Source organism: Salmo salar, chromosome 19, assembly GCF_965601325.2.
Source record: "Salmo salar chromosome 19, fSalSal1, whole genome shotgun sequence".
Classification (NCBI taxonomy): domain Eukaryota; kingdom Metazoa; phylum Chordata; class Actinopteri; order Salmoniformes; family Salmonidae; genus Salmo; species Salmo salar.
The window spans coordinates 30,510,689-30,535,366 of record NC_138309.1 but is presented as its reverse complement, the minus strand read 5'-3'; the positions used below and the strand labels follow the sequence as shown (position 1 = coordinate 30,535,366).

The following is a 24,678-nucleotide window of genomic DNA, read 5'->3' as shown; positions in this document are numbered from 1 at the left end:
GTGGCTGAGAGAACATTTGCTATTTTAAAGCACATTTTCTGCAATTCTACAAACTTTACCATGGTTTATGCCGTGTTCTTAAGCTATCTGAGTTACTCAAATATTATACCATAATCAATTGGGGCCCCATGCCGTGAAATGTTTTTAATTTCAGATTCTCTCCGACTGTCTAGTTTTTATTTTATATACAGCTCCATTATCTTTTCTACATACTTTATATCTGTTTTTTTACTGAAAACTTTTTACCATCCTGAAAACATTTTTTTTTTTACTAATTAAAATAAGTGAAAAATCAATTGAGTGGCGGCAATGATTTAGGCCAGGTGTGTCAAACACATTCCATGGAGGACCTATTGTCAGATTTGTCCTTTCAATTAAGCCATAAACAAACCTTACTAACTAGTGAACTTAATTCATCCAAATACAAGGGAGGAGAGAACCTGCAGCCTCTCAGCCTTCTGTGGGATGAGTTTGACAACTGTGGTTTAGGGGAAAGACTGCATCAATATTCTAACAGTCAAATAAATTAATTCCATATATGCTATCGGAAGAATAATCACCTGGGTGTGTTTATGAAAGTCTTAGGTAACATTAGTATACGAAAAAAACGTATTTCAAATAACATAATAGCATTTCATTAGTTTGTTACTGTAGGCTATATGTGGAAACCATTAAAACCACCACAGTAATTTCGTTTTGGCAGGTCTTAAACATTATGGAAATAAGAAAATGTATTTCAAGTTGTATTACGTTAGTACTTTACTTAGTAGCCTGAGCAGTGATCCCACGAGTGCTCGCGTGGTTATTCTTGGAAAAAGTGATATTTTGAAATAGAGCTCACCTCTTGAATTTTTTTTGTTATTTGACAAAGGTCAGTGTCTTAAACTGCAGAATCTGCTGTTTTCTGAAACTATATAGAAATCAAAATGTCTTAACTACATGTGACTCTGGAGGAGGATTTGAAAAAGTGGTGCCCCTTTCCCTGCTTCTGTCAATGACGAGCTGCACCCATCTCTTCATGTCCAATTGGACAATTAAGTGATAATACCCGAGAAGCCAGTGTTGGAGGATATATTGGCACGGGTGTTTTTCGTGCCAATATCCTCTAAACACCAGCTTCGAGGGCATTATTACTTTTAATAATATGGACGGGAGTCAGTCATTTGTTTTAAACGTTCATGGCAACGTTTTTATCCCTTGCTTGCTAAGCTAGCCAATTTTGGCTTACACAATCATGTCAAACAGTGCAACAAGAATAACAGCAAAGTAGCTGTATTTGCATTTGTTTAAGCTGTTTTCTAGTGTTTTTTGGGGGGGATACATCCATAACAATGAGCTAATTATGTGTGATTTTTGCCTGGTGGAGAACATTTGTTCTCGCGCCAGGCCACTGTTCAGAAGAGCTAGCCATCTACACTGCTAACACAATCACTTCAAACTGAAGCTGAAAGTATTTCGTGTTTTTCTATTGACATTTATTTCTATATATCTATACAAATTATGCTGATTCATGATTTCGACTAGCTGAGAAAAGCTGCCAGCCTGTCTCGTCTCGACTCCTGACACGTTAATTTGCATAGGACAGCTGGAGATCGAATTTCAATATTGAAACAATGTTGCAAATCTAGGAGAGACAGACTGCAAGGTTATTACAAATCTCTGCTGTTGACAACCAAAATGCTAGTCTTAAAGAAATGGGAAATAATGTCTAGTTGCTTTTTAAACTGTATATCTAGAATCTAAATTGCCTGGCTGAGCTGAGACTGGATTGCGCAGTCAGATGAAACAGTAAATGGGCATTTCAACGTCATAGATTTAGCCGGTGGTTTTAACCAATCAGTATCCAGGATTAAACCCACTTGTTGTATTAAGCAATATGGCATGAGGGGGTGTGGTATATGGCCAATATACCACGGCTAAGGGCTGTTCTTAGGCATCGCGGTGTACCTGGACATAGCCCTATACCGAAAACCCCCAAGGTGCCTTATTGCTATTATAAACTGGTTATCAACGTAATTAGAGCAATAAAAATACAAGTTTTGTCATACCCGTGGTATACGGTCCGGTATACCACAGCTACCAGCCAATCAGCATTCAGGGCTCTAACCACCCAGTTTATAATTGATAATATTGTCACCCATCAGACTTTTTTGGTTACTACATGATTCCATGTGTTATTTCATAGTTTTGATGTATTCACTATTATTCTATATTGTAGAAAATAAAGAAAAACACTTGAATGCGTAGGTGTGTCCAAACTTTTGACTGGTACTATATATGTAGGAAAAGTCAAGTAAGGAGCAGGATGTTGCTTTTTTTGGGTGGTTTATTTTTTTTACATTTACAAAATCAAACATCGGTTGCCGTTGTCCTATGGCAGTTCTATTGTTAATCTTGGTCTTCTAAAACTGGCTTTGATGCAGTTGCAGACTACCTAGATAGTAGCCCATGTCCCAAAATTAACCAGGACAATTAGGTCAATGGGCCCTATTTTATCTCGTAATCATTACTACTGCGCTCACGTATGGCAAGGAGCTACAGCTACAACTCTAAGGCACCCAGATTGAACATATCCTTGTTTTCCCTTCTCATTTTGCTTCTTTGCAGGGAGATGTCACCATCGGGAAGATGTTGAGTTTCTGGTGGCCTCTGGCCCTCATCCTGGCTACCCAGCGGATCAGCAGGCCCATCGTCAACCTCTTCGTGTCCCGGGACCTCCATGGCAGCAGCACAGCTACTGAGGTGAGTTTGAAGCCTACTCGGTCCACTCCCCAATAATATCCCATTTAGCTTAGTCCCACTCACTGTAATTGCGAAGCTGCCAACCGCAATGGCCTTTATACTACAAATCAAGCTAGATCTAATCAGGGTTTTCTAAAGCTAACCAGCTTCAGTTAGCTTCGCATTCCAGCTCAGGCTTTATCTGTACTACGACAGTGGATATTGCTTGTCTGCCTGATGCTAACTCTAGCAGGCCTGTAACTGCGTGTGCATGTCGCACGTGGCTAGTCGAACACTGAACTCTTCATTGAGACAATGCATGAAAAATGGGCAAGTCAAGGCCACTTTTTCATTTGTGCCAAAATGAAGGAAAAGTTAGCCTGAGGCACTTGTCCAGGACCTCCATACCAGGCGGTTTCAGAGGAAGGCCCCAACAATTGTCAGACTCCAGCTACACGAGCCATAGACTGTTCAAATCAAATTGGATTTGTCACATGATTTGTAAACAACAGGTGTAGACTAACTGTGAAATGCTTACTTATGGGCCCTTCCCAACAATGCAGAGAGAGAGAATTTTGAAATAATAAAAAAAGTTGACGATAACTTGGCTATATACAAGGGGGCTACCAATACCGACTTGATGTGCAGGGGTACGAGGTAATTAAGGTAGTTATTTTTGTATATATAGTGTATGTGGACACCCCTTCAAATTAGTGGATTCGGCTATTTTAGCCACACCCGTTGCTGACAGGTGTATAATATTTAGCACACACTCATGCAATCTCCATAGACAAATGTTGGCAGTAGAATGGCCTTACAGAAGAGCTCAGTGACTTTCAATGTGGCACTGTCATAGGATGCCACTTTTCTAACAAGTCAGTTCGTCAAATGTCTGCCCCGCTAGAGCTGCCCCGGTCAACTGTAAGTGCTGTTATTGTGAAGTGGAAACGTCTAAGAGCAACAACTGCTCACCTGCGAAATGGTAAGCCAAACAAGCTCACAGAACGGGACCGCCGATTGCTGTAGCACGTAAAAATCACCTGTCCTCGGTTGCAACACTTACTACCGAGTTCCAAACTGCCTCTGGAAGCAAAGTCGGCACAAGAACTGTTTGTCGGGAGCTTCATGAAATGGGTTTCCATGGCTGAGCAGCCGCACACAAGCGTAAGTTCACTATGTGCAATGCCAAGCGTCGGCTGGAGTGGTGTAAAGCTCACCGCCATTGAACTCTGGAACAGTGGAAACACGTTGTCTGGAGTGATGAATCAAATTTCACCATCTGGCAGTCCGACGCACAAATCTGGGTTTTGCGGATGCCAGGAGAACGCTACATGCCCCAATGCATAGTGCCAACTGTAAAGTTTGGTGGAGGAGGAATAATGGTCTGGGGCTGTTATTCATGGTTCGGGCTAGGCTCCTTCGTTCCAGTGAAGTGAAGTCTTAATGCTACAGCATACAATGACATTCTAGATGATTCTGTGCTTCCAACGTTGTGGCAACAGTTTGGGGAAGGCCCTTTCCTGTTTCAGCAGGACAATGCCCTGTACACAAAGTGAGGTCCATACAGAAATGGTTTGTAGAGATCGGTGTGGAAGAACTTGACTGGGCTGCACAGAGCCCTGACCGCAACCCCATTTCAACATCTTTGGGATGAATTGGAACGCAAACTGCGAGCCAGGCCTAATTGCCCAACATCAGTGCCCGACCTCACTAATGCTCTTGTGGCTGAATGAAAGCAGGTCCTTGCAGCAATGTTCCAACATCTAGTGGAAAGCCTTCCCTGAAGAGTGGAGCTGTTATAGCAGCAAAGGGGGGGACCAACTCCATATTAATGCCCATGATTTTGGAATGAGATGTTAGACAAGCAGGCGTCTACATACTTTTGGTCATGTAGTGTATGTACATATAACTAGGAATAAAGTGATTTCATTAATAAACAGTAGCAGCAGCATATGTGATGAGTCAAAAGGGTGAATGCAGATAGTTAACTAGACTATTTAGCAGTTTTATGGCTTGGGGGTAGATGCTGTTCAGGTCCCTGTTGTTCCGGACTTGGTACATTAGTGCCGCTTGCCGTGTGGTAGCAGAGAGAACAGTATATGACTTGGATGGCTGGGGTCTTTGACAAATTTTAGGGCCTTCCTCTGGCACTGCCTGGTATAGAGGTCCTGGAGGGCAAGGAGCTCGGCCCCAGTGATGTACTGGGCCGTACGCACTACCCTCTCTAGAACCTTGCGGTTGGATGCCAAGCAAGTTGCCATACCAAGCGGTGATGCAGCCAGTCAAGACGCTCTCAACCGTAGAGCTATAGAACTTCTTGGGGGTCAAAGGGCCCATGCCAAATCTTTTCAGACTCCTGACCGGGGAAGAGGCGTTCACGTGCCCTCTTCATGATTATTTTGGTGTGTGTGGACCATGATAGATCCTTAGTGATATGGACACAGAGGAACTTGAACCTCTCCACCCGCTCCACTACAGCCTGTTGATGTGAATGGGGGCATGCTCAGCCCTTCGTTTCCTGTAGTCCACGATCAGCTCATTTGTCTTGTTGACGTTGAAGGAGAGGCTGTTCTCTCTGCTACCGCATGGCAAGTGGTACCAGTGCACCAAATCTGGAACTAATAGGAACCTGAACGGCTTCTACCCCGAAGCAATAAGACTTCTAAACAAGACAGCTAAATAGTAATGAATGGCTAGCTGGGCTACATGCATTGACCCTTTAATTTATTTGTATTAACTCTCTTGCTCTGACTCTACCCACACACTCACACATACTTGCACTCCAACACACACATACAGTACACTGACACACACATGCATACTGATGCCACACACACACACACACTTTCACACTCACGACATACTCTGCTCTACTGCTCACATAAGCTGCTGCTACAGCGGTCTATTATATCCTGTTGCCTAGTTACTTTACCCCGACCCTTGACTTATTCCACAATTTGTTGTTAAAACCTGAATAAAAAATGTATTAAATATATATATTTTTTCTCACCCAATACCCCATAGTGACAAAGTGAAAACATGTTTTTAGACATTGTAGACAAGTTTAGTATTCACACCCCTGAGTCAATACATGTTAGAATCACCTTTGGCAGCAATTACAGCTGTGAGTGTTTCTGGGTAAGTCTTTAAGAGCTTTGCACATTATTATTTAAAAAAATTGGTTGTTGATCAAATCCAGTGTATTTGGCCTTCTGTTTTAGGCTGTCCTGCTGAAAGGAACAGTTGTCTACCAGTGTCTGTTAAAAAGCAGACACAACCAGGTTTTCCTTTAGGATTTTGCTTGTGAATACTTTAAGGCACTCTATGTACAGTGCCTTCGGAAAGTATTTAGACCCCTTGACTTTTAACACATTTTGTTACGTTACAGCCTTATTCTAAAATGGATTTTAAAAAATAATACAAAATCCTGAGCAATCTACACACACTACCCCATAATAACAAAGCGAAAGCAGCTTTTTTGAATATTTTTGCAAATTTAATCAAATAAAAAACATTTTTAACTAGGCAAGTCAGTTAAAGAACAAATTCTTATTTACAATAACGGCCTACCAAAAGGTCTCCTGCGGGGGCCTGGGATTAAAAATAAATATAAGACAAAACACACATCACAACAAGAGAGACAACACTGCATAAAGAGAGACCTAAGACAACAACATAGCAAGGCAGCAACACATGACAACACAGCATGGTAGCAACACATGGTAGCAGCACAAAACATGGTACAAACATTATTGGGCACAGACAACAGCACAAAGGGCAAGAAGGTAGAGACAACAATACATCACACAAAGCAGCCACAACTCAGTAAGTGTGTCCATGATTGAGTCTTTGAATGAAGAGATTGAGATAAAACTGTCCAGTTTGAGTGTTTGTTGCAGCTCGTTCCAGTCGCTAGCTGCAGCGAACTGAAAAGAGGAGCGACCCAGAAATGTGTGTGCTTTATGGAACCTTTAACAGAATGTGACTGGCAGAACGGGTGTTGTATCGGGAGAATGAGAGCTGCAGTAGATATATCAGATAGGAGGGAGTAAGGCCTAAGAGGGTTTTATAAATAAGCATCAACCAGTGGGTCTTGCAACGGGTTTACAGAGATGACCAGTTTACAGAGAAGTATAGAGTGCAATGATCTGTCCTATAGGGAGCATCGTGGAACCACCAAGACTTCCTAGAGCTGGCCACCCAGCCAAACTGAGCAGTCGGGGGAGAAAGGCCTTGGTCAGGGAGGTGACCAAGAACCCAATGGTCACTCTGACAGAGCTCCAGAGTTATTCTGTGGAGATGGGAGAACCTTCCAAAAGGAAAACCATCTCTGCAGCACTCCACCAATCAGGCCTTTATGGTAGAGTGGCCAGACTGAAGCCACTCCTCAGTAAAAAGGCACATGACAGCCCGCTTGGAGTTTGCCAAAAGACACCGAAAGACTCTCAGACGATGAGAAGCAAGATTATCTGGTCTGATCAAATCAAGAAATCTTTGGCCTGAATGCCAAACGTCACGTCTGGAGGAAACCTGGCACCAAAATAGCTGTGCAGTGACGCTCCCCATTCAACCTGATAGAGCTTGAGAGGATCTGCAAAGAAGAATGGGAGAAACTCCCCAAATACAGGTGTGCCAAGCTTGTAGCGTCATACCCAAGAATACTCGAGGCTGTAATTGCTGCAAAAGGTGCTTCAACAAAGTACTGAGTAAATTGTCTGAATACTTGTAAATGTTTTATTATCGGGTAGTCAGTTAGGAAAGCTAAGGCTAGCTTTTTCAAACAGAAATTGGCATCCTATAGCACTAATTCCAAAAAGTTTTGGGACACTGTAAAGTCCATGGAGAATAAGAGCACTTCCCCCCCAGCTGCCCACTGCACTGAGGCTAGGAAACACTGTCACCACCGATAAATCTGCGATAAGCAATAATTTCAATAAGCCTTTCTACGGCTAGCCATGCTTTCCACCTGGCTACCCCTACCCTGTCCAACAGCTCTGCAGAAACTTGCCTAATCTATCACAGTGCCATCGTTTTGTCACCAAAGCCCCATATACTACCCACCACTGCGACCTGTATGCTCTCGTTGGCTGGCCCTCACTTCATATCCGTCGCCAAACCCACTGGCTCCAGGTCATCTATTAGGCGGGGCTTTACCTAGCAGAGACTTATCTCAGCTCACTGGTCACCATAGCAACACCCACCCGTAGCACGCGCTCCAGCAGGTATATCTCACTGGTCATCCCCAAAGCCAATTCTTCCTTTGGCTGCCTTTCCTTCCAGTTCTCTGCTGCCAATGACTGGAACGAATTGCAAAAATCACTGAAGCTGAAGACTTATCTCCCTCTCTAACTTTAAGCATAAGGAATAAATACACATAGAATAACAATAACATGGCTATATACAGGAAGTACCAGTACCGAGTCAATGGGCAAAGGTATGAGGTCATTGAGGTAGCTTTCAGAAAGTATTCAGACTCAGAGCAGCTTACTGATCACTGTACCTGTACACAGCCCATCTGTAAATAGCACACCCAACTACCTCATCCCCATATTGTTATTTCTTTTTTTGCTCTTTTGCACCCTAGTATCTCTACTTGCGCATCATCATCTGCACATCTATCACTCCGTGTTAATGCTAAATTGTAATTATTTTGCCTCTATTAATTGCCTTACCTCCCTAATCTTACTACATTTGCACACACTGTACATAGACTTTTTCTATTGCGTTATTGACTGTATGTTTGTTTATCCCATGTGTAACTCTGTTTTTGTCGCACTGCTTTGCTTCAGCTTGGCCAGGTCGCAGTTGTAAATGAGAACTAAATTGTTCTCAACTGGCCTACCTGGTTAAATAAAAAAAATAAAAGTATTGTGTGTAGATTGAGGGGGGAAAACTAAGCAATTTTAGAATGACTAACCTAACAACATTTGGAAAAAGTCAAGGAGTCTGAATACTTTCTGAAAGCTACCTCAATGACCTCATACCTTTGCCCATTGACTCGGTACTGGTACTTCCTGTATATAGCCATGTTATTGTTATTCTATGTGTATTTATTCCTTATGTCACTTGCTATTTATTTTATCTTTAACTCTGCATATTTGGAAAAGGACCCATAAGTAAGCATTTCACTGTTTATCTACACCTGTTGTTGACCAAGCATGTGATAAATAACATTTGATTTGATAGTTATGGGAAAATCCACATGTGATTACCAACTTAGCACATATTCATAATTGTATTTGCTGACAGGCTTTGGCTCACAGTCGTGTCTTAACAACTTTTCTACATTACTGTAAGCTGTTCAAAAAGGAAATGAATTATGTGTCCTAATGACTTCTGTCTCTCTCTTTGCTTGGCCAGGCTGTGGCTGTCCTCACTGCCACCTACCCTGTGGGTCACTTGCCGTACGGCTGGCTGACCGAACTGAGGGCCATCTATCCTGCTTTCGACAAGGTAAACCAAGACCTCATCCACAGTCTAAGAATAGCCTCTTGTTGCAGATCACAACATAGTAAATATCATCAGATTTAAATGAATACAGGTGACTTGTATTGGCGTCCTTTATTCCCCAATAATGACACTGTTCTCTTCTCCAACAGACCAATCCCAGCAATAAGCTTACTTCTGGCACACCGGTTACAAAGACGCATATCAAAAAGTTTACAGCCTGTTGTTTGGCACTATCACTTACGGTAAGAAGGATCTATAGATGGAAGGATGTATGGATCTGTTTTTATTCCAATACTGTATTTTGATAAGTCACAGAATCAAATTATATTGTGAAGTATACCAACTCTACAGAAAAAAGAAGTCGGAGTATAGAATTCAGAGCCAAAACAGGTTGAGACTCACGCAAGCAGGGCAAATCGCCCCTTAAGATTCCTGCACTGACAAATGCTTGGCATTTCTACCTCTGTCAATGCTTCTTACATAACATCCGGTGTCTTACTTATTCATTTCCTGAACTATAGCCTACTTTTTTGGTCCTAGCTGAAAATGATTGTGAGAAAAGGAGGAAGGCAAAGCTGGCACATCTGATAGATTAGCACAGTGCCATGGATGGATGGATGGATGGATGGATGGATGGATGGATGGATGGATGGATGGATGGATGGATGGATGGATGGATGGATGGATGGATGGATGGATGGATGGATGGATGGACGGATGGATGGATATACAGTACGTCAAAAGTTTGGACACCTACTCATTCTAGGGTTTTTCTTTATTTTTTACTAATTTCTACATTGTAGAATAATAGTGAAGACATCAAAACTATGAAATAACACATATGTAATCATTTGAGATTCTTCAAAGTAGCCACCCTTTGCCTCGTTGACAGCTTTGTGAACTCTTGCCATTCTCTCAACCAGCTTAATGAGGTAGTCACCTGGAATGCATCTCAATTAACAGGTGTGCATTGTTAAGTTACTTTGTGTAATTTCTTCCCTTAATGCGTTTCAGACAATCAGTTGTGTTGTGACAAGGTAGGGGTGGTAAACAGAAGAAGGCTCTATTTGATAAAAGAACACGTCCATATTATGGCAAGAACAGCTCAAATAAGCAAAGAGAAATGATAGTCCGTTACTTTAAGACATGAAGGTCAGTCAATCTGGAAAATGGCAAGAACTTTGAAAGTTTCTTCAAGTGCAGTCGCAAAAACCATCAAGCGCTATGATGAAACTGGCTCTCATGAGGACCGCCACAGGAAAGGAAAACCCAGAGTTGCCTCTGCTGCAGTGGATAAGTTCATTAGAGTTACCAGCCTCAGAAATTGCAGCCTAAATAAATGCTTCAGAGTTCAAGTAACAGACACATCAACTGTTCAGAGGAGACTGCATGAAACAGGCCTTCATGGTGGAATTGCTGAAAAGAAACCACTACTAAAGGACACCAATATGTAGAAGAGACTTGCTTGGGCCAAGAAATATGAGCAATGGACATTAGACCGGTGGAAATTTGTCCTTTGGTCTGGAGTCTAAATTTGAGATTTTTGGTTCCAACCACCGTGTCTTTGTGTGAGACGCAGAGTAGGTGAACGGATGATCTCTGCATGTGTGGTTCCCACCGTGAAGCATGGAGGAGGTGTGACAGTTTCACCAGCAAAGCACCCCCACACCATCAGTGATTTATTTAGAATTAAAGGCACACTTAACCAGCATGGCTACCACAGCATTCTGCAGCGATATGCCATCCCATCTGGTTTGCCTTAGTGGGACTGTCATTTTGTTTTTCAACAGGACAATGACCCTAAACACACCTCCATGCTGTGTAAGGGCTATTTGACCAAGGAGTGCTGCATCAGATGACCTGGCCTCTTCGATCACCCGACCTCAACCCAATTGAGATGGTTTGGGATGAGTTGGACCGCAGAGTGACGGAAAAGCAGCCAACAAGTGCTCAGCATATGTGGGAACTCCGTCAAGACTGTTGGAAAAGCATTCCTCATGAAGCTGGTTGAGAGAATGCCAAGAGTGTGCAAAGCTGTCAGAGGCAAAGGATAGCTACTTTGAAGAATAAAATATATATGGTTGTTTCACACTTTTTGGGTTACTACAGGATTTAATGTGTTATTTCATCATTTTGATGTCTTCACTATTATTCTACAATGTAGAAAATAGTAAAAATAAACAAAAACCCTTGAATGAGTAGGTGTGTCTAAACTGTTCACTGTGTGTGTGGCTCTAGATAAGCCCTGGGGCTTGAAGCGCTAAACCACCAAACGAGCAGGTATAGAACCAGGGATGTTGAATAAGTGGTTAACTACCTGTATATTTGGACTGAATGTACAGTATTTTGACCACCAGTGTTTTTTGGTCAGTTCTAATTCTGGCTTTAGTATCAGGTTGCAGTGTGTGTGTGTGTCAGATTAAGAGAGAGAGGCACACCATGATGGTGGCTGTTGTTCCCCCTGACACTTCTACTCCTGGTTTAAGGGGTATAAAACATATCATATTTCCCATAAAACATACCAGTTTATATATGCATGCATTTCAAAATAATGAAAGCTCACTTCTATTTTACATTCAGCTCTATATGTACAAATAATAGACATTAACAGAGCACAACAGGTTGTTTTTGTAAAAGCGCTGTTGAGAGAACATATATCCCAATGGATAGAAACTCAGCAAAAAAAGAAACGCCCCTTTTTCAGGACCCTGTCTTTCAGAGATAATTTGTAAAAATCCAATTAACTCCACAGATCTTCATTGTAAAGGGTTTAAACACTGTTTCCCATGCTTGTTCAATGAACCATAAACAATTAATGAACATGCACCTGTGGAACGGTCATTAAGACACTAACAGCTTAGACGGTAGGCAATTAAGGTCGCAGTTATGAAAACTTAGGACACTAAAGTGGCCTTTCTACTGACTCTGAAAAACACCAAAAGAAAGATGTCCAGGGTCCCTGCTCATCTGTGTGAACGTGCCTTAGGCATGCTGCAAGGAGGCATGAGGATTGAAGATGTGGCCAGGGCAATAAATTGCAATGTCTGTACTGTGAGACGCCTAAGACGGCGCGACAGGGAGACAAAACGGACAGCTGATCGTCCTCGCAGTGGCAGACCACGTGTAACAACACCTGCACAGGATCGGTGCATTTGAACATCACACCTGCGGGACAGGTACAGGATGGCAATAACAACTGCCCAAGTTACACCAGGAACGCACAATCCCTCCATCAGTGCTCAGACTGTCCGCAATGGGCTGAGAGAGGCTGGACTGAGGGCTTGAAGGCCTGTTGTAAGGCAGGTCTTCACCAGACATCACTGGCAACATCACTGGCAACAGACATCACTGGTCTTCACCAGACATCACTGGTGATGATGGGCACAAACCCACCGTCGCTGGACCAGACAGGACTGGCAAAAAGTGCTCTTCACTGACGAGTCAGTTTTGTCTCAAAAGGGATGATGGTCGGATTCGCGTTTTATCGTCGAAGAAATGAGCGTTACACCGAGGCCTGTACTCTGGAGCGGGATCGATTTGGAGGTGGAGGGTCCGTCATGGTCTGGGGCGGTGTGTCACAGCATCATCGAACTGAGCTTGTTGTCATTGCAGTTAATCTTAACGCTGTGCGTTTTAGGGAAGACATCCTCCTCCCTCATGTGGTACCCTTCCTGCAGGCTCATCCTGACATGATCCTCCAGCATGACAATGCCACCTGCCATACTTCTCGTTCTGTGCGTAATTTCCTGCAAAACAGGAATGTCAGTGTTCTGTCAACTGAGACTTGTTGGATTGGAGTGTGAGGGGTGGGGCCATTCCCCCCTGAAATATCTGGGAACTTGCAGGTGCCTTGGTGGAAGAATGGGGTAACGTGTCACAGCAATAACTGGCAAATCTGGTGCAGTCCATGAGGAGATGCACTGCAGTACTTAATGCAGCTGGTGGCCACACCAGATACTAACTGTTTCTTTTGATTTTGACGCCCCCCCCCCCCCCCCCCTTTGTTCAGGGACACAATATTCCATTTCTGTTAGTCACATGTCTGTGGAACTTGTTCAGTTTGTCTCAGTTGTTGAATCTTATGTTCATACAAATATTTACACATGTTAAGTTTGCTGAAAATAAACGCAGTTGACAGTGAGAGGACGTTTGTTTTTTTGCTGCGTTTAGTTATGCCCTGTTATAAATCGTCTGGTTTTTCACTTTTTGATTTGTTTTTATTATTTAAAAAGGACTGGAATTGGTGAAACTTGCAGTTTGAATAATAATAATAATAATCATAATAATAATTCAACTTCTTTAGAGCTTTTCAAAGAATTTCAAAGCACAGAGCTGCCAACTCTCAAGCATTGGCTGTGAGACTCATTTGGACCCTCTTCTCACTCCCTCACACCTCTTATATCTGGCACATTGAAAACTACTGCTTTTATTTTTGTAATTAGTCCATTTGTGTACTCGGCGTTAACTTTTCAACTATGCTCCAAATCGTTTTGAAATTGCAGCATCTGCGCCTGCAATTTAACATCATGAGTGGTCTTATCTTGCCACAGCACTGTGAGCTGCGGCACATTGAAGCATATAATTTGTATAGTTATGTAAGGGACCAAGGGGATTGGATGCATGTTTTAAAGAGAGCTGGAACTTTCTCCGCTGAGTTTATAAAACTGTAAAAAGAGCAGCACTGTAGCGCTTTTTTATGTACAATGTTGTCAACGAAATTAGGTTGCCTTTATACCCGTCCCTATTCCAGAATGCAGCCTTTTGACAGCATGTACTGAAGTTAATTTAATCCGTACTTGCCTTAATCCCCTCGTTTGGTGATTGGCATTTAGGCTGTGACAAAGAAATGGCGGCAGCAGACAGACCTACAGTATGTTTTAGCAGGGAAGTTTGGTAGGGTGACCTGATTTTGTCAAACAGATTGTGAACCCAAAAGTGTGAGTTTTGATTCTAGAGGGGGAACAATACATAGAACAATTATTTGGTTGGAGTGTAGGGGCATATTTATGTAAACTTGTCTAAAACATATTTTATCTCTTTACTATATGTAGTTTGATCAGTGGAACAATAATCGGTCTTAATGGGCTAAAATATAGGGTAATTACTGTGCTTGTCAGCAAGAACACTACAGTTATTACCCACACTTATTTTATTATTCCACCACTTCCCAATTTTGCCAGTGTAATCACATATTTGAAATCTGATATGCCTACTTGTCTTAAATTAATTATATGAGATGGTAGGGGGACTCAACTCAAACACATCCTGTTTTGTCTATGTAGAGTAAGATGGCAAGGATCTTCAACTAGTAGGCCTAAATCCACTTAATATTGGTATTCATTAGATTTGTCTTGAAGGTTGGGTGATTTTCAAAAATTAGCCCTGTTTTAAAGAGTTCACCCAAATTACAAAATACGAAATGTTTCTGTCCTTACCTTGAAAGCAGTCTATGGACAAGGAGACTGCAATATATGATTTAGTTATCCACTGCCATCAACCATTAATATAAAAATGGCCTGTGCGGCGACTTGGTGTAGTGGTAACACTCCCCGGCAGGTGTTGCATATAACTTTACACTTGAGAATAGGGATCAATCCCTACTTCCAATGTTTCTACCGTTTGCCTATCTAATTACTTTCTGAATAAAGTGTCAAACCACCCAAAACAAATGATCATACATTAAATGTAATCCCACAAAATTCTGACGGTAACAAAGTTGTCGAATTTCGAGTGTTCATTTAATGTTCAAAGCATCCTCAATCCACATGATCTGGGGTTTTATTTAAAGATGTTCCACCCTGGTCATAGGCCTAAGCCATGTCAAAATACATAGAAATTAGTCCCCCGTCTAGAGGTTGTGCCAAAGGGCAATCCAATTCACATAGCAAATCTCACTCCAAGTTTTTATCAAAAGTTGGCAGCCCTGAAAGCACCAAAAAATCCATGTAATTAAGAAAAACAACATTACAACTTCATGATGGACAGTCATGAGAAAGTTCATGGCTTGAGTGATCATCTGAGGGAGGTGGTCAAGCAGGGAGAGAGAGACCGGAGGCAGGCAGGTAGCTCATCAAGGTGTCTCACTGTTTGTCTTTTCCGTAATCTGAGCTAAGCCACTGCAGCCCATGAACTCTGTAGTAGGTAGCTAGCTAGCTATTTAACTACTACTAAAATGAAGCAGCCATTTGGATGACACTGCAGCAGTTACGTGGCACCAGAAAGCACACCATAATTCAAGAGCAGCCTCCCTACGATCCTCATCGCTCTGCCATCTTGCTTTCGGCTTCTCTCCATCCTCAACCTCTGGAATTCGAATCAAAACAGCTAGCCAGCTAATATTAGCTAGCTAGCCAAACAAACAAATGACTTGCCAGCTTCAGTCTTAATGCTGTGGTTGATTCTGATATGTATTATCTATATTAAATATTCATTCTTAAAACCAAAATGAATTGATGACAAATATTTACAAAATGTACAGGAGCTGTCCGCTTAGGCTGGTAGGGCACCATGGAAACTGTAGAACTATGTACAAAATAATCCTCTTTCCCTAAAATCATGGTCAGTACTTTTTTTACATTAAAGGGGAGGATAACTGGGCCCCACAGACAATTGATCTGAAATCAGTCATCGGATTTTGTTTTGCTTTAACCCCTGTAGGGTGGAAATGGGAATAGTAAGAAACTGGTTTGAAGTTTGTGGCCAAAGTTAGGTCTTGGAACCAGAGAAAGAAATGGCATTCCAGCCAGATGTGGAATTCCAGTTTTAAACAAGTGGGGTGTGGGCTCATGCCTGGCAGCACACAACACGTTAGGCCACGATAGGCATGGACTATGGGCTTGATGAAAACTCGGGCAAAGCCTGTTTGACAGACCACAGACAAAGACTCCGAGGGAAAGACAACGGAGAACAGCACAGAGCGGACAAGATGGATAACGGTGTACAAGAAACACCACAGAAATGATCAGTGTAAAGTTTACACTGTAAACAAAGCAAATGGGTTTTAGATATCCCTTATAATAACAAATTGACTTTAGGGGGCGGCAGGTAGCCTAGTGGTTAGAGCGTTGGGCCAGTAACCGAAGGGTTGCTGAATCGAATCCCCTAGCTAACAAGGTAAAAATCTATCGTTCTGCCCCTGAGCAAGGCAGTTAACCCACTGTTCCCCGGGCGCCAAAGACGTGGATGTCGATTATGACAGCCCCCCTCACCTCTGATTCAGAGGGGTTGGGTTAAATGCGGAAGACACATTTCAGTTGAATGCTTTGTTGTACAACTGACTAGGTATCTGTCCTTCCCCCCTTTTAGATGGCGTTTAAAGATTTAGACTGAGTGAGGAAGTCTGGTGAAAAAGGGAGGAAAACCACTGATTCATTGACTCAAAATGACCTCTATTTGTGTACAGTATGACAGGTGACTGACTAACCGTCTACAACTAGAAAAACATCTGATAGTAATCAGCACGACTACACTGAGCCATTTTCTTTGACAATACAATGTTTTTTAACCAGAACCTGATGAGCACTACAGATGGTTAATAAGTTGATTTGCAATATTGTTATATACTGTATCGACAGTACATTGCTACCACAATTTGAATGAATGAATTCGGTCACACGTCTGGCTTGTGTTAACTTCTAAGGGACCACAGTGAATCGAAAACCACTCGCCTTAAAGGGGAAATATGCAGTTGCTACCTACATTTTTGGATTTATAAATGAATGATGTTAATGGTAACTTTTAAATGGCTCATGAGCTTAGTTGTCGTACCTCATCAGAACCCAAAATATAAGCTTGTTTTATTCCAATGTTTGTAAACAAATAAACGTAATCAAACACCATATAACCTTTTAAAACGGGGTTAAAACTGTCATTTTGATATTGTGGATGGTCTCCAGCCCCATCCTTCAGCTTTTTACTGAAAACTGGGCGGGGAGGACGCTTTATTTTTGTTATAGCTGCTGATTACCGCTTTAATGATGTAGTAAATTCTAACGAGGCATGGTTTTGGCAAGGTTGCCCAACTTTGGTGTGTGTGTGTGCTTAACACCAAGTTAAATTACTGTTTATTTGCCCAGCTGTGTGTGATGTACCGAACACCTCTGTTTGTTAAACTTTGGACAGCTCTGCTTCGTGGTGTTCTGGACCCCTCACGTCTCGGAAATGATCCTGGTGAATGTGATTGGGGTGGACTTGGCCTTCGCTGACCTCTGTGTTCTTCCACTGAGGATCTTCTCCTTCTTCCCTCTGCCAGGTAAGAAGAACCACTCTTCTTATTTCAGCATTAAAACACTCCCTATGCCTCTTGCGCAGTTGGCTGGAGCGTAGTGGTTGCAACACTAGAGTTGTGGGTTTGATTCCCGATGGGCCACATAGGTTAAATACAATATATATTAACAAAGTTGTTTTAACAGAAAATATCTGCTGGAAATGTTTGACCATGATGATTAGTCCCAAAATGCAGTGTTTTGTTCCTCTCTTGTCTGTGTGAACAGCTATGAGCCATGGTTTAGCTGAGAGAGCAGTATGTCTGGGATGTAATGTTTCCACTGACTTCCTGTGTGTGTGTGTGTGTGTGTGTGTGTGTGTGTGTGTGTGTGTGTGTGTGTGTGTGTGTGTGTGTGTAGTGATAGTCCGGTCCCACCTGACCGGTTGGTTCATGACCCTGAAGATGACCTTTCTGCTGGCCCCCAGCTCTGTGCTCCGCATCATCGTCCTCATCACCAGCCTGGTCGTGTTGCCTTCTATTGGGTAGGTGGACACAGACCAGCCTCTGTGTCCCAAATGGTACCCTATTCCCTTTATTAGTGCATTAATTTTGACTAATATGACAAATGATGTTCTATTCTAAAACTGGATCACTAAAAATGGTTAATTTTGAATTCAGCAAACTTTGCTCAGTGTGATTTTGATTGGACTTCAATCTGACAGAGTTGAAGAGCTGCTCCCTGTTTCATGATGAGCTAATATTCATAGAAATGTATTCAGAGGTGAGTTTAAATCAGGACAATGTAAAGGTTCACCATTCACTGCATCACCTACCATCAAATGCAGTCTGTGCAAATTCATTGTGAGGTACGCATTAATGGGTTCTCTGCAGTTTTGTATTGAGCGAATATACACATTAAATCTTTATACCGGTTCCTTGTGCATGGTTTTGAATGAAACATAACCTTATGCCTTATCAAAATATGAATTTATGGGCTATGCCACCAGAATTTGACCCATCTGCAATACTAGCTGCCCTTATTTTACTCTACCTTATCCGTAAATGTAAGTGAATATGTTACTGCCGTTTCTCGCAAAGCCATTTTTATATCTGAAACGTATGCACCAGAAAACTGTCACTTCAAGATGGTTGTTTCTCTGTGGGCAAACTGCACCTGCACTTATTCCGCAAAAATATTAGTGAGTTACAAATCAAATGTATTGTTATATACGTCACCATAAAGACTGGCCATATAGAGATTACATTTCTTCCTTCGCTTAGCAACACCTTTCATCTGGACTGACAAGTGGACCAGACCTGCTGCTATAGCGAAGACTCACAGGAGTGGAAAATCCTTTTTATCTTTACCCAACCAACAATATCCATCTGTGCCAGATGTCAGGCTATTTCACAACAAGACATCTCAGATGACTCGTGTTCTTCCGGAACCCGCTCGCACATTTAGCGCTCGCCACACACTATAATAAACCTACAACTAAATGGCTGCTTTGTTTTTGTTTATGAGGAAGGGTTAAGTGTCTTATTTTAATCTATATGGATCCTCAAAATGTATTAAAAAATGGTAAGCCTGTACCACATAGGCCTACTGTATATCCTGTATTCTGATCTCTACTGGTCAGTGATTCCAGTGTTAATGAATTTGGGTTTGTGTTTCAGTGTCCACGGGGCCACTCTGGGGGTTGGGTCCTTGTTGGCTGGTTTCATAGGGGAATCTATCATGGTGGCCCTAGCTGCCTGCTATGTCTATCAAAAACAGGTGAAGTTCCATCCCTAAAGGCAAAAGCAGAGTAAGAAACTGTATAGTCATAGTGAAGTACAACATCACTCTTCATTCCTTTCATGTCTCTCTCCTTTCTTTCGATCTCTACTTTGCACAGAAAAACTATGAGATGGCCAGCAAGCTGGTGGTGGAGGGAGAGGAGTCTGTTCCTCCGAGTGAGGTGTGTTCCAGAACTCAGAAGGACGCCATCGAGGAGCTCCAGGAGGAAGAGGAGGAACTGGAGTAGAGGCACTCGGAGGGAAAGGGACAGGAGAAAATGGAGCTAAAAGCCACAGAGAAAGGGAATTCCAGTGGGTAGGCCCTAATAGGACCATCGGTAGGCCCTAATACCGGACCTGAGAGAATCACACAGAGTCCTTAACCCTTTACACTCATACTCATACTGGTTGGAAAGTGTAGATTTGGGCACTAATAAGAGCCTAAATTGGAATGTTGTGGCTGTACCGTAACATGCTATATATGATTTCACAGCACTGTATGGGTTTTGACTGACAGCCATTCTGAACTTGAGTACCCTGTGCGACAAGAAGTTGCCCCCATCCCTCCTGATAATTGGGCAACTCTTGCAATTTTTGTCTGAGAATGCTTTAAATTAAAAAGATGACTATATTTTGAAAGATGAGATGATGATTATAATAAATGCCGCTTTGATGTCAAACCAGCAACCCGAACAACTTGTCCAAATTTGCACTTCACATTTCCAAATCATAGAACTTATGTAATATACAGGTATCACTGTTTGATGTACAGTTACAAGATGACATGGTGCCATACTCTGGGTTGCTCTGAACAGAATGAGCCTATGTTTGTTTATTGTGAAGAAAATTTGCTGCAGCACATGAACCTGAATGCACTCATGACTCCTTTTCTATGCTCACCAAAATTACGATCTGTTTCTCTGAACTGCCTTGTAAAAGCCTAACACTGCAACAGCGTGTTTTATAACTTAGCTAGTCATGTTGGCAATAGAACAAGCTTTAAAATCATGCCCACCTCACCCAGATTGCGATTTATGGCCTGTTTTTGGATTGCGTAAACAACAGTAATTGTGTGATGGCTGGGATGCAGGGTTGTTCCGAACAAAACAATTGCAGGTGTGCTTGCTCTAGTTCCTCAACGGCACAACTAGGAGAACTAAAAGTACCTTATTGTTGAAGACTTCTTTGGCTGCATTAAGTCATCCCAATTCTGATATCAGCTGTGAAAAAGAAAATAACTGATGTGATTGGTCAAAAGACCAATCAGTGGAAACATTTCAGAATTGAGCTACCTGTGTAAACGCAGCCTTAGTCATTAATGGACATTGAAATTGCTGTGCACACTTTGGGAAGGAGTGGCCACTTGAGCCTATTTTATACCTGTCGCCAAAATGTCCTTCGTCATGATCTTGACCTATTGTCTTGATCTTGTCTGTTTACACTTTTAAGATCTGGTCACAATCAGATCACTGTGTATTTTAATCGTCAACATGTGTCTAAAAATGTAGGCACAATCAGAACGTGAACAAGATCAGGACAAAATACAATGTTAGCACCAGGTATAAACCGGGATATGGACTCAAGTTAGTCCTCACTCAAACCCTTGTAATTTGTTTTGTCTTATGGTCCATCTAACCCACATTTGGTCCACCTAACCCACATTTTCCAGGAATAGTCTTGTTACTGAATGTATTCAAGTTTTGTTTTCATGATCAACAAACGCTGCAAAAGTACAGTAAATGTGAACTGCACAAAATCAAATGTACTATTTGGATTCAGTTGTGCTCACCTTTTGGACTAATAATTTTCCCATTATTTGCAAACTGTATCCCTTTCAGATGCTACAATGGTTATGCATATTATTTTCAGATTTCTTCTGTAAGAAACGTTTAAATTAAGCACTAATCCATATAGGACAATTCCCAGGAATGTAAAGGGTTAATTGGCTCCTTGGCCGTGGACAGTCAGACAATAAGGGTGATCTGCCATGATGAGGAACACACACTGGACAGACAAGCCATGCACTAGTGTTCATACATTTAAATAACTTCCATCGTGTTGCTGCTAATTGAGCATGGGAAACAACTGACACAGGAGAACCTGTCCTCAGCAATGAAAGGGAAACAATTTGTTACTTGATCTTAAGGCCTGTTAAGTTGGGCAAGTGTATTGTATTGCAAAGTGTGTATTGACTAACAGTGAGGGGGTCGGGAATACCTCAGATTGTGTGACCTTGGGCCCGATTCAATCAGATCCGCTTTAGCCAAAATCCACAAAGCTGATGTTTCGACGTGCCGAGGTGGTACTGCGAACTGTCAAATCCACGAGCGCACATTATCCTGAAGCGGACATTGCAGACGGAGTCGCAAAGAGAGAAATCCCATTGCAGAACACTAGAATGTGAGATGTAGGCTAATCTACGCCTCGATTAGGCTGATAGAAATCCTCATTACATTGAATGATTTTTTTTTTACATTTGAGGGTCCTTATTTCTATATAGCCAACACCAGGGGTATTCCAACTCCACGACAGGGTTTCCCAAACTCGCGCGCATTGTATCGTGTTAGGGCAACAAACAAGTTTGGGAAACTCAGCCTTACGAGTTCTGGAACCAGCTGGTTTTCTTTTCTACCTGATAATTAATTACACCCATTTGAAATCAGTCCCTAATTAGTGATGAAAAAATGCAGGGGAACTGGTTTCGAGGCCAAGAGTTGAGTTTGAGGGGCCTACAATTCCTCGTTTTGAACTTCTAACGTGAGTGGAACGGGTTTGGCTTCGTGACCACACGAGCAGCCGCTCACCAATTTGACAGCTCTATTGAAGTTACACCTCTGACATCGTCAAAGCACCGGGTATCGCTGGTTAACGCTTGATCTGATTGAATACCAGCCTTAAATTTTGCACAGTGTACTTTTCTGATACTATAACAAACTGTCCTGTATTAGAATTTGAACTTTCAGCTCTATCAAATGTGTCACACATTTGGAAATCTAGTTAATGAAGCCTATTGAGCTTATTGGAGAAAAAAAATATTTGCCCAAGCTTATTATTAGAACAGAATGCATCAGTGATTCCTATTTCCTGCAACTTTCTGAAGAGGCAACAGTAGGCTACGGCAATGCCCCTGTCTTTGTGTGTGCAGTGCATGTACACTACATGACCAAAAGTATGTGGACACCTGCTCATCGAAAATCTCATTCCAAAATCATGGGCATTAATATGGAGTTGGTCTCCCCTCTGCTGCTAAAACAGCCTTCCCTCTTCTGGGAAGGATTTCCACTAGATGTTGGAACATTGCTGCGAGGACTTGCTTCCATTCAACCACGAGCATTAGTGAGGTCGGGCACTGATGTTGGCTGATAAGGCCTGGCTCGCAGTCGGCGTTCCAATTCATCCCAAAGGTGTTACGTGGGGTTTAGGTCATGGCTCTGTGCTGGCCAGTCAAGATCTTCCACACCGATCTCAACAAACCATTTCTCTATAGACCTCGCTTTGTGGACTGGGACATTGTCATGCTGAAACAGGAAAGGGCCTTCCCCAAACTGTTAGCACAAAGTTGCAAGCACAGAATCGTCTAGCATGTCATTGTATGCTATAGAGTTAAGATTTCCCTTCACTGGAACAAAGGGGCCTCCCCCAAACCATTATTCCTCCTCCACCAAACTTTAGAGTTGGCACTATGCATTGGGGCAGGTAGCGTTCGCCTGGCATCCCTCAAACCCAGATTCGTCGATTGGACTGCCAGATGGTGAAGCGTGATTCATCACTCCAGAGAACTTGTTTCCACTGCTCCAGAGTCCAATGGTGGCGAGCTTTACACCACTCCAGCCGACGCTTCGCATTGCACATGGTGATCTTAGGCTTGTGTGCAGCTGCTTGGCCATGGAAACCAATTTCATGAAGCTCCCGACGAACAGTTATGCTGACTTTTCTTCCAGAGACGGTTTGGAACTCGGTAGTGAGTGTTGCAACCGAGGACAGACAATTGACACTTCAGCACTCGGCGGCCCCGTTCCGTGAGATTGTGGCCTACCACTTCGCAGCTGAGCCGTTGTTTCTCCTAGACTTTTCCACTTCACAATAACAGCACTTACAGTTGACCGGGGCAGCTCTAGCAGGGCAGAAATTTCACAAACTGAATTGTTGGAAAGGTGACATCTTATGTCGGTGCCACGTTGAAAGTCACTGAGCTCTTCAGTAAGGTCATTCTACTGCCAATTTATGTCTGAGATTACATGGCTGTGTGCTTAATATTTATACACCCGTCAGCAACGATCAGATCTCTTTTAGCCAACATCCACATAGGGGTTGTTTTGATTGTGTCCGATTTGGAACTGCGTTAGAGATGTCAAATCCACAAGTGGCTCCTGGCATTATACTGTACCTAAAGCAGGCATTGCCATTGGCTGCACGGAGTCAATCCCATGCAGCCTTGTTTACAAATTCAAATACTGGAATGTGAAATGTAATCTACACCAAAATTAGGATGATAGAAGTCTTCATTATTTTATACATTTAATTTGAGTGTAATTATTTCTATATAGCCTACAATTTCTCATTCTGAACTCGTAACGCCAGTGGGGGCAAGTGTGGCTTGTATCAATGATTACAAGAGCAGCTGCTCAACGATTGGATGCTCCGACTGCAGTTCCACTGACATCGCTGGTTAACTCTTGATTGGATTGAATCTACATGTAGGCCTTGAGTACAACTAAACGTTAGGTACAAATTAGCCTACACCTACCTGGCAGAATCATGACTGGCATCAATCCAGTGGACATTTGTTTTGCAAATTCCAACACGTGCATTACCGAAAACACTGCTAATAAAAAACTGCTAGGTTTATATGCATTTGAACTACAGGGTATTAAACTACTCAAACCTACAGTTCTTACATTTTTCCCAGACCTAAAAATGTGGTCTCCTGGTGTGGTTCAGAACATCAAATGTTTTTCTATAAAAAAACCTAGCTGCTTTTTTGGTGGTATTGAAATCAAAATTCTGGCATCGTGACTGTTTACATCATTATGCTTATCCACTTTTAATGCAGACTGGGAATCTGCACTTTCATTTTATTTTGACAAGTATAGCTATTTTCTTCATATTGTAAAGGCATCTTATTTGGCAAATAAATAGATCAAAAATAATAGAAGACTATTGAAACATTGACATGTAGTGAATAAAAACATTTTTTACAAATGTAATCTCTGCACAAATTGAACACTGTAGAAAAGCCTTTACCCAAGTGGTATAATCAGTGTTACCTTTATCTTTCCTTGCTAAATGGTCTATAGGCAGCAATTGCCAATCTTCACCCCTATTGCGCATAAATGACTCAAGGCAACATGGAGGACCCAACTGAGGTTAAAGGCAACATATCGAAAAAAGATCACACCTTCAGTCAAGAGCATAATGACAAAAGAAGAGACCATGCATGCCTTTGACACAGGGACGAATGATCAAAATCTCCTCTCGACTGTATTCTAGTTTAAGCCCATCTTCAAATACGTTATTGCTAG

At 42.2% G+C, this 24,678-nt stretch overlaps 1 protein-coding gene across 1 annotated transcript in view; it reads left to right on the top strand.

Moving 5' to 3' along the window:
• LOC106578681 (progressive ankylosis protein homolog) overlaps positions 1 to 19,839 on the top strand; it is a 33,593-nt gene extending 13,754 nt beyond the window's left edge. Inside the window, exons 6-12 of the mRNA XM_014157773.3 lie at positions 2,608 to 2,742; positions 9,082 to 9,174; positions 9,321 to 9,413; positions 17,293 to 17,422; positions 17,796 to 17,919; positions 19,055 to 19,154; positions 19,276 to 19,839. Of these exons, the coding sequence (XP_014013248.1) occupies positions 2,608 to 2,742; positions 9,082 to 9,174; positions 9,321 to 9,413; positions 17,293 to 17,422; positions 17,796 to 17,919; positions 19,055 to 19,154; positions 19,276 to 19,404 (804 nt within the window). The 3' untranslated portion in view covers positions 19,405 to 19,839. The remainder of the gene's footprint in view (positions 1 to 2,607; positions 2,743 to 9,081; positions 9,175 to 9,320; positions 9,414 to 17,292; positions 17,423 to 17,795; positions 17,920 to 19,054; positions 19,155 to 19,275) is intronic.
• The last annotated feature ends 4,839 nt before the right edge of the window (positions 19,840 to 24,678 follow it).